Genomic DNA, 14,160 nt, shown 5'->3' with positions numbered 1-14,160 from the left:
CCTCCTCCCTCCCTCCCTCCCTCCCTCTCTCTCTCTCTCTCTCTCTCTCTCTCTCTCTCTCTCTCTCCCCCAGCTGCCTCTGCAACAGAGTGCGTGGGCGCAGTGAGTCCTGCCTTGCCTGTGGAAACTTCGCCAGGCCTTGGAGTTTCTTGGCTCTTTGTGTGAACACATGTGCACAGAAAAGGCGCGTTGTCTCGGAATGATTTTGTTACTGACCCTTTGGTTTGGTTAGTCGTTGGGTGCTGGAGTGCTATAGTTCCCCCCCCCCCCCCCCCCCCCCCCACACACACACACACACACTTGCCCAGTAGGCTAACGTTCAGCCAGTCGATGGGCTGCTTATGGCTTCCAGATTATTCCAAACGTCGGGACGCTGCTGAACATTGGAAGGTTATGAACTTCGCATGTGCAGATGAGTTTCTGCATCGATCCGTGCAGGCCGGCGTCGCAACCGGTGGTTGTTTGCTGTTCTCACACACAAAGCTGCTAAAGTGGGACAGCCTGTTGAGTCTTGAGTCAAGCCCTCCATGAGCTAATAACTGATTCCCATAAATCAACCCAAGTGCAATACAATAGAGCAAGACCATCCATAATCCCTATATTGAACTCCAAGACTTTTCATAATATCAATGCAACACTTAGCCTACCGTTGTTGTAATGATGTTTTTAAAATCCAAAACACACAAAAACTCTCTCAGTAAATCAAGGCAAACATTACATAATGTTTGGGGTTTTTCTGCAGCAAGAGCGCTATTCTTAGTAAATGTAAGTTTGATAAAGAATATCTGGTCCAGAAGCAGTCTGTTTTGGGTTTGGGTTACTTTTAACACGCGGAAGAGTGCAGCCTCATAACATGAGCAGGCTGCTACTGTTGCCGCTGTCGCCGAGCCAGAGCCGTGTTTAAACAAGCTATAAAAATGAATTATTACCAAACGCATGCAGAGACTCAGCCCCTTTTAGCGTGGAATTGGGGAGTCCCGTATGAAAATGTAAGTGGGGTTTTATTTGTGCACATTGCGCCACAATTGGTCCCTTTAATGTCCGTCTCATTCATGCCACGGAGTGATTTATGAGCTCTTGAAGGCAAACATGGCTCGGGTATTTGCCTGCAACATGCACACAGTGTTAGCAGCTCTGTCATATGAAGATCCTCGCTGGCTTATTTGCTATTCCTCTTAGGCTACTCTATTAAGTATGAAGTTTTGGAGGAAAAATAAAAAATAAAATACATTATGGTTTCTTTAGATAGCCTGGGCAAAATAGTAACGTTTCTGTGTAAATATACAGAGACTGACCACAGCTAATTTCAACAAAAATGTTACTATTGGACTTCAATAGCTGCTAATAAACTGCTAATTTAGAGAGAGTAAAAAAGTAATTTTAAAGAAGAATTATAAAGTTTATCACCGAAGTTAAGAAACAGGACCGCTGAAGCATTTTTTTTTCAGCTGACAACCTTTTCATACTCATCGGCAAACTATTGAAAATAAACCTGGCAATGTTCAAATTCACGACAAATTATATAATTACAGTCAAATTCAAATGTGTGTGTGCTTTCGAAACCCCAATTTACCAGCGGAGTAGACTATTTATATTCATTGCCAACCTGTTGTTAACATTTGCATAACATCTATATCTTTCTATGCCCTACTTCTTTTTATTTAGCATATTTTCTACATGAATAATTCAAGTAAAATATTCAACCCGCGAAAAGAAAAAGACAAACGAGTCAGAACACCAGAAAAAGATTGTAGCAAGTTAATTGTATTCTAACAAAAATATCCAAGACATTGGAAGCTATACAAAAATAAAAATGACCAGGTTCCATAGGCCTAATATTGTATAATTATTCACATACACTCATAATTTCCATTTCAAGAGATCAATTTGTTATGGTAATTACAAGCCACGTTTGAGTAGGCCTAGATCTATTTCAATGATTTAATTTCATCCTTACCTTGAATTAATCTTCAAGTCAAATATCAACAGAATAAATGTGCCGAATATACAAATAACCACAAAATTAACATCAAAGTTAATACCATCGTAGCCTGACTTTCACTGTCCCGGATAAAAATAAAAGAAAAGTTATTTTGATTGATTTCAATTAATAGTTCAGATGCTGCAGGTCGATTGTAGTTAGGGACTCCGTGAAAAAATAGAAGCTGTCCGTAGAAATGTCCACGGGGCTGTCCAGAGACTCTGACAAGCTCGGCGAGGCTGCATCGGAGAGCTGTAGGCAGGAATCCGAGGAGAAAGCTTGGAAATCGTGTATAGAAACATCCAGGGCCGGGGGACTGTCACCATTGTCCGGGCCAGATGCCGAGCCGGGGCCCATTGTTGACATGCAGCCCGGAACAGTGGGTGACGGGTTGGGAAAATGTTTCAGATTTTTGTCATTGCTGTTCAGCGGCGCAGTAGCAAAGCTCATGGTCTCGCCATTGTGGAGCTGCTGCGTGGGGCCGAGAGAGTTGGACTGAAAGGAGCAGGTATCTCTCTCCAGCAGGGCCCCGCTCTGCTCAAACAGGGGGCCCTCGTCCTCCTCGTCGCTGTGGATGCCGTCGTCGGCGCCCGGCCCTTTCCCCTCCCCGTTATGGTTCTCCTTGCTCTGGGTCTGCCGCTTGTGCTTCATTCGCCGGTTCTGGAACCAGACTTTGACCTGCCTCTCGGTGAGGTCCAGCAGGGCCGCTATCTCCACCCGCCTCGGCCGGCACAGATACTTGTTGAAGTGGAACTCCTTCTCCAGCTCCAGCAGCTGTGTGTTGGTGTATGCTGTCCTCAGCCGACGGGAGCCCCCTCCTCCCCCGCCGCTCTCCACAATCTCAGGCGAGCCTGGAAAAGAAAAGCACCATGATAGCGTGAGATTAAAACGAAAGAAAGCGACATAAATTACATAACACCCTAGCTTGTGAATCCAGCGTTAGGCTACCACAAGCCACTGGAGAATGCCTCACAACACACTGCAGCAAAATGGCCGCTGGTGCTACTAACCCAAGCTTATAGCCTATAGCTTTTATCCCATAATCATTACTGCATAAAGCTAATCGTGGAATCATTGTTATACACATAAAAATAACGCCCCAGATGAGCTAAAATCGAAGCAAAACCCAGCTAAGAGCCACACTATAAAGGCAGTGAGGTCCAGGCTTGTGTGGGATACTAATGAATGCTCCAGCTGCCCTCCTCGGCAACGGCACTCCATCACTCTTCATTACTGTCACACATCAAAACTCTGGCACGGCTAGGGGAATAAATCATCTTACATTACCAAACTTTGCCCAAACTTTTTTTTTTCTTTCTTCAGACATAACCATAGCAAACCAATATCCATAAATCTACTGGGATAAAAACGACTCTATTCGTTTTGGAAAGGCCTGTGCACTGGGCTACAATTTAGCAACAGATAGTAAACATACGACCTGCGCAGTGTACGTTTGCCTTTCAGTGCTGCGCTTTGCAGTAAATACCCGTGTGTTGAAATCACCCACCTTTCGGGGAGAAGCACACAGGTCCATTGGAGATGGTGGTGGCGGTAGAGGTCGGCAGGTGGTTCCTCTTGGAGGCTTTCTTCTCCCGCATCCAGGGGTACTCCGGGGGTAAGGAGGCGGTGGGCAGCGGGCTGCATCCGTCGGGGCTGTGTCTGGGCCGGCCGTGCCGCGGATGGCTGCCCGGGTTCAGGCTGGGAATGGTCTGCTCAAAGGGAGGAGGAATCAGTGTCGGGCGTGAAAGCGTCGAGCTCTTGATTGATGAACTTTGAAATGAATCAGCGACAGGGGGGAAAGATGTCAGGCACTCAGCAAGCGACGGCTGACTATTGATAAAACCGCTCTCTCGCTCGAATTCGTAATTCATCTCCGCTCCCTGAGAGCCGAGGAAAGTTTGCACGCGTATTTTTATAAATGTTGCGGCTCAGCGAGAAAGAGAGAGAAAAAATCATTAAAAAATCTCCTGGTAGTGTTTTTTCTATTTCACTGATTACGGCCGTATGGGGACCGAGCTACTATTAAACTATTGAATTCATGGAGACAAGGTTGAAATTGGACCGAATTGCCTGTCACATGATTACCTCTGCCCAATGACAATTTGGGGTTTAATCAAAAGAAGCCACTGTCTGCCTGATTGATCCAAAAACTCTGGTGAAGAACGCCTCGCTCAGTTGGGGGACGACTGTTTTTATTTACATCTTTGTCCGCTCAGTTTATCCTCCTCTCGCCCTTCCAGTCCACTCCACTAAGCTACAAAATGTGTTTTTTAAGAATGGCTGACGCTCACTATTACAGGGAAGGAGCCCAGCCTAGGGTGCGCGGATTCGTGCACTCCTCTTTCTGGTATTGTTTGAGGATGTCAGTCGAGAACGCCCCCACCGCGCGTGCACACACACACACACACACACACACACACACACACACACAGACACACACAGACACACACACACACACACACACACTCACACACACACACACACATCACGCCAGTAGCTATTCATATAGGCTAGAGTCAGGCTTCATGGGTGAAAAAAAAACACACCCCAAAAAACTGATATTGAGACTTCTTGACAGAAACAAACCCCAACAATTCAATGTGTACGGTAGCTCTGTGTCTGTGATGTCTCTCATACTTGAGACGAAAATGTGATACTCACAAATGTAACGCAGGCTGCAAAGATTTACTATAAAAACAAAATAATGAGATACAATATATTCATTGACATGTGTCGCCATAAAAATCATAAAACCATTATGTAATCAGGGTAGCACTGACTGATTGAAACGTTAAGACCATTTCATCCCATAACAATAGCTTAACATTTACAGAGGTAGTCTATAAACTTGTAAACAGACAGATATACACACTCACACAAACATTATTGTATTAATTATAGAATATGCAGACCGTATGAATATAATATTAAACCTCGTAGCTTAGTTTACATGTGCATTTTTGTTTTAATCCACAAAAGGTCGATTTTGTAACAAGGTCATGCGCACGCGTGCACACACACGCACACACACACACACACACACACACACACACACAAACACATATACACACAGAGTAGGAAACCCACACACAATCGCTCCTCTGTTTTGATCCAATAGAGCTTTCTAATAGTCCAAAATTTCGATTTCTAAAGATTGCAAGGCTACGGCAGCGACCGCATTCTCCTAATTTTTATTCTAATCATATTTAAGAAGCTTCCCTATTGATGTCTCTGGCAGTGGGAAGCCACAGCAGAGGCTAAGCCAGGGATTGTTGGGTGGACAGTGGCAAGAATGGAGAGAAAGACCGTCTCCTCTGAAAAGGACTATTTCTATTGCATTTCCAATATTAATTCTGCCTGCAACTGCAATGAAACAAACACCAACGACGTTAGAATTGTCCATTTACAACGAATCCATCGCCGGGTTATTATGCAGATAGAAATGTTATTGACTGGGTCTTCCCCGCAGTGTTTGGTTTTATAGCCTTCCAGAATAATCTGTGAAAGCCACATTTGGGATGTTTTTCGTCAAGCAGTACATGTTGTATTTTCTCCAAAAAAATGGAATAGTGAGTAAGAGAGGAGAGGAAGAGAAGTGGTAGGCCTCTCTCAGTTTATTGCTTATATACCAAACAAAGAGTCCTGGAAGCCTGTGCGCGATCAATCTTACTCGCCAAAAGGTCTGACAGCTCGGTGCCCTCACAACACATTTAAGGCTTCTAACTCTCCCCCGGATCAAATGCAGCCAGGAAGTGGCGAGAAACACTGGTCACTCAGATTAGAACCAGTTTCTGTTCGCAGTTTTAGCCGAGCTGTCGCTGGAGGGATGTTTTAAAAGATAAATCAGAAGCCAACCAAACGATGCAACGATTTCCTTTATGAGGAGGCGGTAATGCGCCAACGGTGAGTAGGGCAAAGCAGCGTTTTACTCCCAGTCTTTGCATTAGACTGTTTTACATAACGACATTATTTTTCGTTTTAGTACACGTGCAGGTTTTCGAGCGGACCGGGCAGTGTGGTGGAGGACAGAGTTGCTAGGGAAGAGATGGATGGCTTTTTTGGAATTACGCACAGGCTTTGTGTGCAGGGAAAGGAGTGGGTGGCGGCATTTAGTGGACCCCAGCCTGTCCTACACACTTTTCTTTACAGCAGGATTGATTTAGGACCACTTTCCCACGGATGGAAATGCAATGAAAGAAATACAAATCTTCTATTTCAGCTAAAACGTTATTTATGTGCTACCTGTGTATGCCACATATGGGTCAAATCAGTGTCTCGCTGTGTATGGGTGTGTGTGCGTGCGTGTGCGTGTGTGTGCGTGTGTGTGTGTGTGTGTGTGTGTGTGTGTGTGTGTGTGTGTGTTGGATCCAGAATTGCTCAGTACATGAGCCTTTTTTTACACTGACACACCATGGTTCAATTGTTCTAGGTTCCCCTGCTAACCATATGTCAGGGCTAGTAATGTTCATGCCCTGTAATATCAATCATATTCAGCTGAAAACCATTTCTTGGTGTTAAAATCAGTGTGATCAAATTATACTGCTGTTACACAAAGGTAGGCTATAACATAAGCATAAAGACTAAACACAATACAAAAAGGTCTTGCTAATTTTATGAATAGAGAGGTAAAACCATGAGCATGTTACTGGGAAATAATTGTCTGCATTTGTTCCAAACAACGCGAGAAAAATACAGAACAATAAAAACATTTAGCTCTATCTGTCTGTATTTTTACTTATGGAAATTCAGAAATGCTAGGTACTTATTGTATATACCTGAAATGAAAAAAATAAATAAAATAAAATAGAGGGTAATTTCTATACAACCCTCCTATTTCGCCAAAGTATACACACAAAAATATATTGCCGCTCACTATTTTCACCTCGTCAATGCTGATTTGCTTTTCGGTAATGTGTAATTTCAACTGAGAAGCATTCGTGTTCAACTGGCTTTACGTTGGCGTCTGTAAATAAGTAAAATAATGAGGCAAATAAGCCCCGTTACGATTCTAGTAGAGCCTGTATTCCTTCTGACTACATTTGACTGACTGAATATATCAGGGAATTATTTTTTCCAACGATTTCTCATTTAGCTTGTTGTCTTCTTGCAGATTCTCCAGAAGGGCCTGGGTGACATTTTTATTATTATGGATGTGCCCACGCAGATGAGAGGAGGGGAGAAGGCCACCCGAGAGTTTCCTTCATGTCGAATGGAGAGGAGGAAAAAAAAATCAAGTAGCTTTTATTCAATATTTGACGTTATTTTCAGCCGTTTCCTTTGATGTTATTGAACATTAATTATGGCTATTGATATTATATTATTTTTTTCTGTGCATTAACTAATGCCTAGCTTATTTTAACATTTAGCATCTATTGTTTATTAATAAAAAAAAAGCCGCTTTTTTTTCATTATTTACAATTAATACCTATTCTCTTACAAATGTATTTTTTTGTCATTGTATTATTGACCTGATAGTTGTAAAGCTTCTTGGATCATTTTATCTCAGTTATGGCAAAGGAGAGATATAGTCTGGTATTGTTACTGAGGACACTGTCTTGTTTATTTAGTTTTGTGTTTTTGTGTAATGTTTCTGGGATGCGCCAAAATTAAAACTGAAGGATATACTATAATTATATTTCAATTCATTTATTTATTTCTTAGAACTGGAGCAGCATGGAATGTATGACATTGAAAAAAAATTATGATATCTGTTTCTTTTTTCTTCAATAAAGAAACTGTTAAACGTGTGTCCTTCTTTCCACCCTTATTGCATGATTGATTGATTTTACATTCGTTGAGAAAATAAAACACCTCCTCGAAGAAGAAAAATGGAAACCATAATAGCAACATATAGCAGTGTCCTGCTGAGGAGCTTCTGCAGACTACAAGTATGGGCTGGAAAGGGCCAAGACGCTATTTTCCACCAACCTTCTCCCCACACAAAGAGCGCAGGGGTGTCAAATAATACTAGAGGACTCTTATCTTTACACCGAACAAAATAAATAACATTAGAAAAGTCCATCAGAACAACACAAGCAAGGGAGGTTGCGTGTAAGCTCAAGACCCTCCTTCTGAAAATGTATTTCCCTCATAATAATCCCAACTCGTGGCTCTTGAGGATCCTTTCACAAGTGCAACAAAATGCAAAACACAATTCTTCAAATGCGGATAAATAAAAGACGGACAAATTCACATTGAAAAAAGAAATACCATAAGATTTGTTCATAATACCCTGTTTGATTTTCGATTTTAAAACAAGAAAAAAAAAAAGATTAAATAGGCCTATGCATATAATGCCCCCCCTCCCCAAACCCCTCCCGCGCTTGCCGTCCTATAGCCCAGATAAAGGTCTTTGTGGGACAATGACACGAGAAAATAGAGAAAAATTCAAGCAAGTAGTGATTATTTTTCCTACGCTACTTCACACATCAAACTATAGAGAACATAAACAAAAGCAGAGAGAAGGTGGAAGCCGTGAGGAGGCGCAGAAACAAAGCAGTAATGTGTCTGGAGGTGGATAAGACAATGGGCGGAGTGATCCGGGCTGCGCCACCGCTACAGATGCGTCAGTTTGGGCGCTTCCTGGATTCTTCCCTGAGAGTAGTGCGGCGTTAGGTCTGTGTACGTCGGGGTCGGATCACACACTCCGTGATGGTGACTGTTGCCCATTGTGATTGCTCCGTTGTAGTCCATGTTTGCGGACGGCGGGTGCGAGAGGTGGGTCAGACCGAAAACGGAGGCCCCAGAACTGGGCATGGAGTCGATGTAGCCTCCGCCGACATAAACGGGGCTGCCCTGCATGTGCGTCCCGTAGTTGCCATTGCCTTGGAGAGGATGCGCGTCATACTCGGGCGTGGCCGAGTCGGTCCCGGGATACCTCTTCTGGGAGGGCGGGCAGTTGTTGAGGGAGCTGTTCAAAGGAGGGGGATATGACGTGGCCATACCGTATGCATTTTGATGGGGTTTATTGTAAGACGTCGGCGACTGGGATTCATAAGGTACACTGTTTACAAGAGAATGCATAGAGTTGAGGTATCCTCCGCCCCCTCCCCCACCGGAGGCCGGGCCCACGGGACTCCGAGGGGACTGTCCTCCGGGCGAAGGCATCATTCCGACGCCTTTCTGATCCTTCTTGTACTTCATCCTGCGGTTTTGGAACCAGATTTTGATCTGCCTCTCGGTGAGGTTGAGCAGGTTGGCCATCTCCACTCTCCGGGGCCGGCAGAGGTACCGGTTGAAGTGGAACTCCTTCTCCAGCTCCACGAGCTGTGCGCTGGTGTAAGCTGTCCGGGCCCTCTTCGATGCTGCTGACCCCGGAGGACTCTTGTCTCCGGGGCAACTCTCCACTGTCAGGGAGGAGGAGAAGAGGAGGATGTCAATCAGTAATCCATTCCAGAGAGAGAGAGAGAGAGAGAGAGAGAGAGAGAGAGAGAGAGGAGAAGAGAGTGAAAGAGTGAAACAGAAAGCAAAACACAGTGTGACAACACGCACACACAGCTGATAACAAATCTCCCACATCAGAGAGGGGGCTGGAGGGAGGTGGAGAGAGAAAGAGAGAGAGAGAGAGAGAGAGAGAGAGAGAGAGAGAGAGAGAGAGTAGTTTACTAGATATGCCCTGCTCGCCTACTCAAATAAAGGCTTTATTATTGACTCTCTCTCTCTCTCTCTCTCTCTCTCTCTCTCTCTCTCTCTCTCTCTCTCTCTCGCTGTTGCAAGCATCTCAAGATTTTGATAAATCTGCTCCCTACTGCACAGCACAGAGGTTATCATCAGGGTGCCATAAGACAATTAACAATCAATGTATGGAGAATGCGCTCCTGTGCGCGCTACACTAACTGCAAAGCAGAAAAAATTGTAACCAGAGAGTAGTAGGTCAATACCTGATATGCAACCAGGTAACCTCAGATTTCCTACTAAAGCATTCTGACCCTCATCTTTCTCCGTAGTCACACGGTAGCACACGCGTAATGCAAACACAAGCATTATGTATTCCTCGGGGTGTATAAAGCAGCTCGCCTTGCCCTCACTGATAAGCTTCCCCTTCCAAGAGGCTGGAGCTTGGCTGCAGAACAGCAAGGTGTTGGTCTACTTACCGCTGTGGCAGGCGGCCAACACTTAATAAATTTCACTACCAGTCGACCAAACCCAGAGCAAAAGGAATGCAGCATGACATAACCTAACCCATTAGGTTGTTCCAGAGATGGAAAGAGAACTTAACACGGGGAATAGCCGTGTACTTTCTACAAGGGCAATTACGGATGATTACTATGATTATTACACGATTATTTATGAATTCAATTTGAAAATGCTTGTAAATGACCGGTTCATAAAGGAGACGGATTTTGGAGACGTGCGTAAAAGGCCTGCCGCATGCGTTAAAAACTTAAATATGCCATTATAAAAAAGATTGTAATCAGACTTGGAGAGGTGCGTAAAAGGCTTTCCATAAATGTTAGCACCTTACAGTGTAAATTATTAAAAATTCACGAAAATACCTTCCCAAACATAATTTACAAAGTCTTCGAGAACTGCCATGATCATCACGAATGATGAGATTGAATTGGCTCCTGGAGAGAAAGCCAGAATGAATGGCGCCCCACTGCTTTCCATTTTCAACTGTCATAGAGAAGTACATTAGAAAACTACCCACAGCATAATAGGCCTGTATTGAAAAAAAACATAAGAAATGAGAGGGCCATGGGAATGTTAGCATCCCTGAACTTTAGGTTGGCTCTATGGTAAACAAGCAGCGCCCCCACCCACCAAGTTTTCCTCTAATCAAAACAGCAGGACAAACTGAAACAACTGCTGTGTGTGTTTGTTTGTTGTCTCGCCGGGAACATTGTGTGATCAGAGGAGATGCGTGTTTACTGTAGGGACAGGTCAGCTGCAGGGCATTGGGATAGCAAATGGTGGAATCCAGTGCTAATTGTCATGTTTAACAGGATTTGATATAGGCTAGAATGTAATATTTACAATAGTAATTGCATGCACTGGCACATTACACACGTAGATTATTGGTCAAAACGAATGCATGTCTATATTGATTTGTGGGTACTGGGTCATAGGCTATCAAGGCTGTGTGTGTGTGTGTGTGTGTGTGTGTCACCACCATTATTTAGGCCAAGTACCTGAACTGGAGCTACTGGTGGGTTTCTGCTTGGTGTTCTGACGGGATTCCTTCATCCAGGGGAAGATATGCTTGCTGCGAGTTGCGGAGGTCGGGGAGCCATTCTTGGCACTGGGCTGGTTGGACCCGTTGCTCGTGTTTTGGCTGATAGCACCGGGTGATTGTGGAGGAGGGGGTGGGCCTGACACTGGCACCTGCGGTTGATTGCTTTCGGGATGAACCGTGGACTGCGCCGCCTGAATGGCTGTGGTCCTGTCGCAGCTCTCCGCCATCTCCCCCGGCTTCTGCAGGGCCACGGAGCCGTCAGGAGACTGCAGGGAGCAGGCAGGTCGATGGTACTCACTTTCCACATGAGAGGCCCGGGGATATTGGACCTGATTGGCATCATAACTGAAGCCATTTGCGCTTTGATACGGGTAGCCACTGTAAATTGCGGAGCTGTCGTAGTAGGTTGCCTTTTGCATCTCGCCGTTTCCCAATATTTATTTCAGAAACTGACAGGGTCTTGACACCCTTGTAGAATAACATTGGCACCCCGTGGTCACGTGACGCCTCTCCGCCAATGGCCTCCTCGGGTGAACCTAGGGTTACAAGAAGCACTGTGAGGAGAAGAAATGGTGGCGATCCATCTTACTTTTCAATACAGGCCTGACACGGGAGACTATGGAGGCAAGATAGGGCCAACAGTTCTGGAGACTATTACCGTTTACCTTATGGCTTACACAGGGCACAAAGGCACGCACTAACCTTGTATAACCATCTGTGCCAAGCAACATCAAAACAAAAACGTTTTCAAAAGCATTTCAGATTTCCAAATCAGTCTTAGGGCCTAACAAGAAAAGACATGGCATTTTAGGTTTCTTAGCCCACTAAACACGAAACTGTATGGATATTACACGTTTATAGCAATACACCTAATAGAGAATGTGCTAAGGGCTACTAATATAAACTGGGCAAATTGGCAAGTGATCCGAGGCTATGGTATAGGCTGCTAATATTTAATTAATAATATATATCTTGTAATTCTGTTATGCAGTTATTCTGTTACCAGGGATATCATCATTATTAGCTTATTTCCTATGCAGCAGGTGAAAACACATGCTTTTAGCTAAAGCTCTTTGTGAGTGCACTGGGCCTATTTTTGTTTCTCACTATTGGTCAAAAAAAAATCTTCCATCAGTAACAGGATAGACCTCAATGCGTTGTGCTCCCCCGGCCACCTGGTGCAAAGCATAAACAACCGCATTCTCCTCTTTTTTTTCTCTTTGCATGTGAGCTGCAAGATAAATGGAAGAGCCACAAGGAAACCTGAAAAACCGGGCGGGCATCCGTGCATCTCCATGACCACGGTGTGAACTTTTCCTTGCAGGCCCATAATAATGGCTGCTGTCGGTGCTGTCTGCGCGGCGGCCCGTCGCGGTGATATATGGGGGTCAGTGGGCCGGGACGGCCTGCTCGGAATGAGCGGCCCGGTGAGCAGCCAAGCCCGGTACTCAGGCGGACAGAAACCCGGGATGCACAGCTAGCCTGCTGCTAAACCACTACCATAATTCACTCAGGTAACCATGGGGATCACAGCCGCTGAAAGATTATTGGGGAAACTATCAAGCATAATCGACATAGATCTACAGGTCATTTTTGGGAAATCTTTCATATTATGTCATTCCAATGAAATAATGGTGCGTTGAGATATTTTATGTAGACTATGTAGCTTAGAATATATCATGCACTGAGGACTTTTTAACTAAAGCCAGTGAGGAGTGGAGGCAATAATAATAATGATAATAATGATAATAATGATGATAATAATAATAATAATAATAATAATAATAATAATAGCTTCCAATTAATGTTGAAAAATAATCAAAAACAGCACTATTTATTCCCTATTTGGTTCCGAACTGAAAATGCAATTCTTTTGTTTATGCTGTATAGCTTTAGATTTCAGTGGGCTAGTTGTCTGGCAGCATATGGTCGGGCATTATAGTTACAACACCAGTTTTGACACAAAAATAAGAATTTTGAGACTAAAAAAACAAAAACAAAAAAAGTCTATTTCAACTTAAAAATTCACCTGCTGAAACTGCTAAAGGGTCATTATAGGCCTAATAGTAAAACGTGAGGCAATAACGATCTGATTACTATACAGTTAAATATGTCATATTTATTTCACAGTTACCAGATCTACTTTGTTACCAGACCTACGACTATAATTAACTATCATAAAATGAACATAAAAAAACAGATAGAGAAAATCTCGAACAACTCCGTCTTTGTGCAGCAGTGCATAACGACAGGCAAATCTGTATAAAATCAGAGCCACTCAGTTTGCCCTCAACGCAAGTAAACCGCAGAATGAAAGAAGATCTCTTCACTACATCTGCTATTCAAATGATGATCTGGAAAGGATATCAGAAAGCTTTTTGGTGTATTTCCAGTGGAGGTAGAGCGATAGTAATAAATGGTATAGAAAGAGAGACAAAAGACAGACTTGAGCTCAGCCCTCTGCTCCACGTTAGAGAAATCTGGCTGCCTGACTGTGTGTGTGAACTCTTCCTGAACCGAGATCTAAGTCATACGGTGATAAATCACCGCACGACACACAAACTCCGCCATTTACAACCGAGGAGCCTATTTCTGGCCTGCTTACCTTATCCTCTGACGACGAATGCAGAGCACCAAGCAATATTTTCTCATTCAGCGACGAAATCGATCAAAGCAGTAATCCAGAGAAAAGTTTAAAGGCAGAGCTGGCTGGGTAAAGCAGCAGCAGACTGCGCCCTGCCATGCACCAGGCATTAGCGGCCACAACAAAAAGGGAAGAGCCGAGAGAAACCCCTTTCCTTTTTTCCTTTTCTTTTTTTCCTATTCGACGTGGATGGGTAAACCGAGATTACGAAAGCAGGCGTGAGCAGTCGGGTCAGCGAGATAAGAGCTATCTGGCCTCACGATTGAACTTATCACATGCTATAGAGCAATGGCCAGGGCTTCATAGCAATATTAAACACAGCCAGGGCTTTGCTGGACTATGTGATCCTTCACCAGTACC

At 44.0% G+C, this 14,160-nt stretch overlaps 2 protein-coding genes across 4 annotated transcripts; both read right to left on the bottom strand.

The window, feature by feature from the left end:
• Positions 1 to 1,758: 1,758 nt before the first annotated feature.
• LOC139650980 (homeobox protein Hox-A2a) lies at positions 1,759 to 4,219 on the bottom strand. 3 transcript variants are annotated; one of them, XM_071527799.1, is made up of 3 exons: positions 4,182 to 4,219; positions 3,489 to 3,690; positions 1,759 to 2,832 (listed from the first exon to the last, which is right to left on the bottom strand). In XM_071527799.1, the coding sequence occupies exons 2-3, from the start codon at positions 3,577 to 3,579 to the stop codon at positions 2,108 to 2,110; spliced, it is 816 nt and encodes a 271-aa protein (XP_071383900.1). In that variant the 5' UTR covers positions 3,580 to 3,690; positions 4,182 to 4,219; the 3' UTR covers positions 1,759 to 2,107. The 3 variants fall into 3 exon arrangements, with proteins under 3 accessions (XP_071383900.1, XP_071383899.1, XP_071383898.1); XM_071527798.1 differs by having other exon boundaries at positions 4,067 to 4,198; XM_071527797.1 differs by lacking the exon at positions 4,182 to 4,219 and having other exon boundaries at positions 3,489 to 3,872.
• Positions 4,220 to 8,536: 4,317 nt separating this feature from the next.
• Positions 8,537 to 14,160, bottom strand: hoxa3a (homeobox A3a). The gene is made up of 3 exons (XM_071527795.1): positions 13,762 to 14,160; positions 11,113 to 11,692; positions 8,537 to 9,327 (listed from the first exon to the last, which is right to left on the bottom strand). The coding sequence occupies exons 2-3, from the start codon at positions 11,573 to 11,575 to the stop codon at positions 8,537 to 8,539; spliced, it is 1,254 nt and encodes a 417-aa protein (XP_071383896.1). The 5' UTR covers positions 11,576 to 11,692; positions 13,762 to 14,160.

The sequence above is a fragment of the Centroberyx affinis genome, unplaced genomic scaffold (assembly GCF_046629955.1).
Source record: "Centroberyx affinis isolate AG114_WGS23_722 - 3 ecotype Tasmania unplaced genomic scaffold, CSIRO-AGI_Caff_v1 ptg001577l_1, whole genome shotgun sequence".
Classification (NCBI taxonomy): Eukaryota; Metazoa; Chordata; class Actinopteri; order Beryciformes; family Berycidae; genus Centroberyx; species Centroberyx affinis.
The sequence above is the reverse complement of the archived record's forward strand: the minus strand, read 5'-3'. Positions and strand labels throughout refer to the sequence as shown.

What these genes read in the sequence shown, in the direction of transcription:
- LOC139650980 (XM_071527797.1), bottom strand. Translation starts at nt 3,852, where the DNA reads ATGAATTACGAATTCGAGCGAGAGAGCGGTTTTATCAATAGTCAGCCG. An exon ending in TGTGTGCTTCTCCCCGAAAG is followed by an intron (nt 2,833 to 3,488) that starts GTGGGTGATTTC and finishes TTTCTTTTCCAG; the next exon opens with GCTCGCCTGAGATTGTGGAG.
- hoxa3a (XM_071527795.1), bottom strand. Translation starts at nt 11,575, where the DNA reads ATGCAAAAGGCAACCTACTACGACAGCTCCGCAATTTACAGTGGCTAC. An exon ending in CACCAGTAGCTCCAGTTCAG is followed by an intron (nt 9,328 to 11,112) that starts GTACTTGGCCTA and finishes CCTCCCTGACAG; the next exon opens with TGGAGAGTTGCCCCGGAGAC.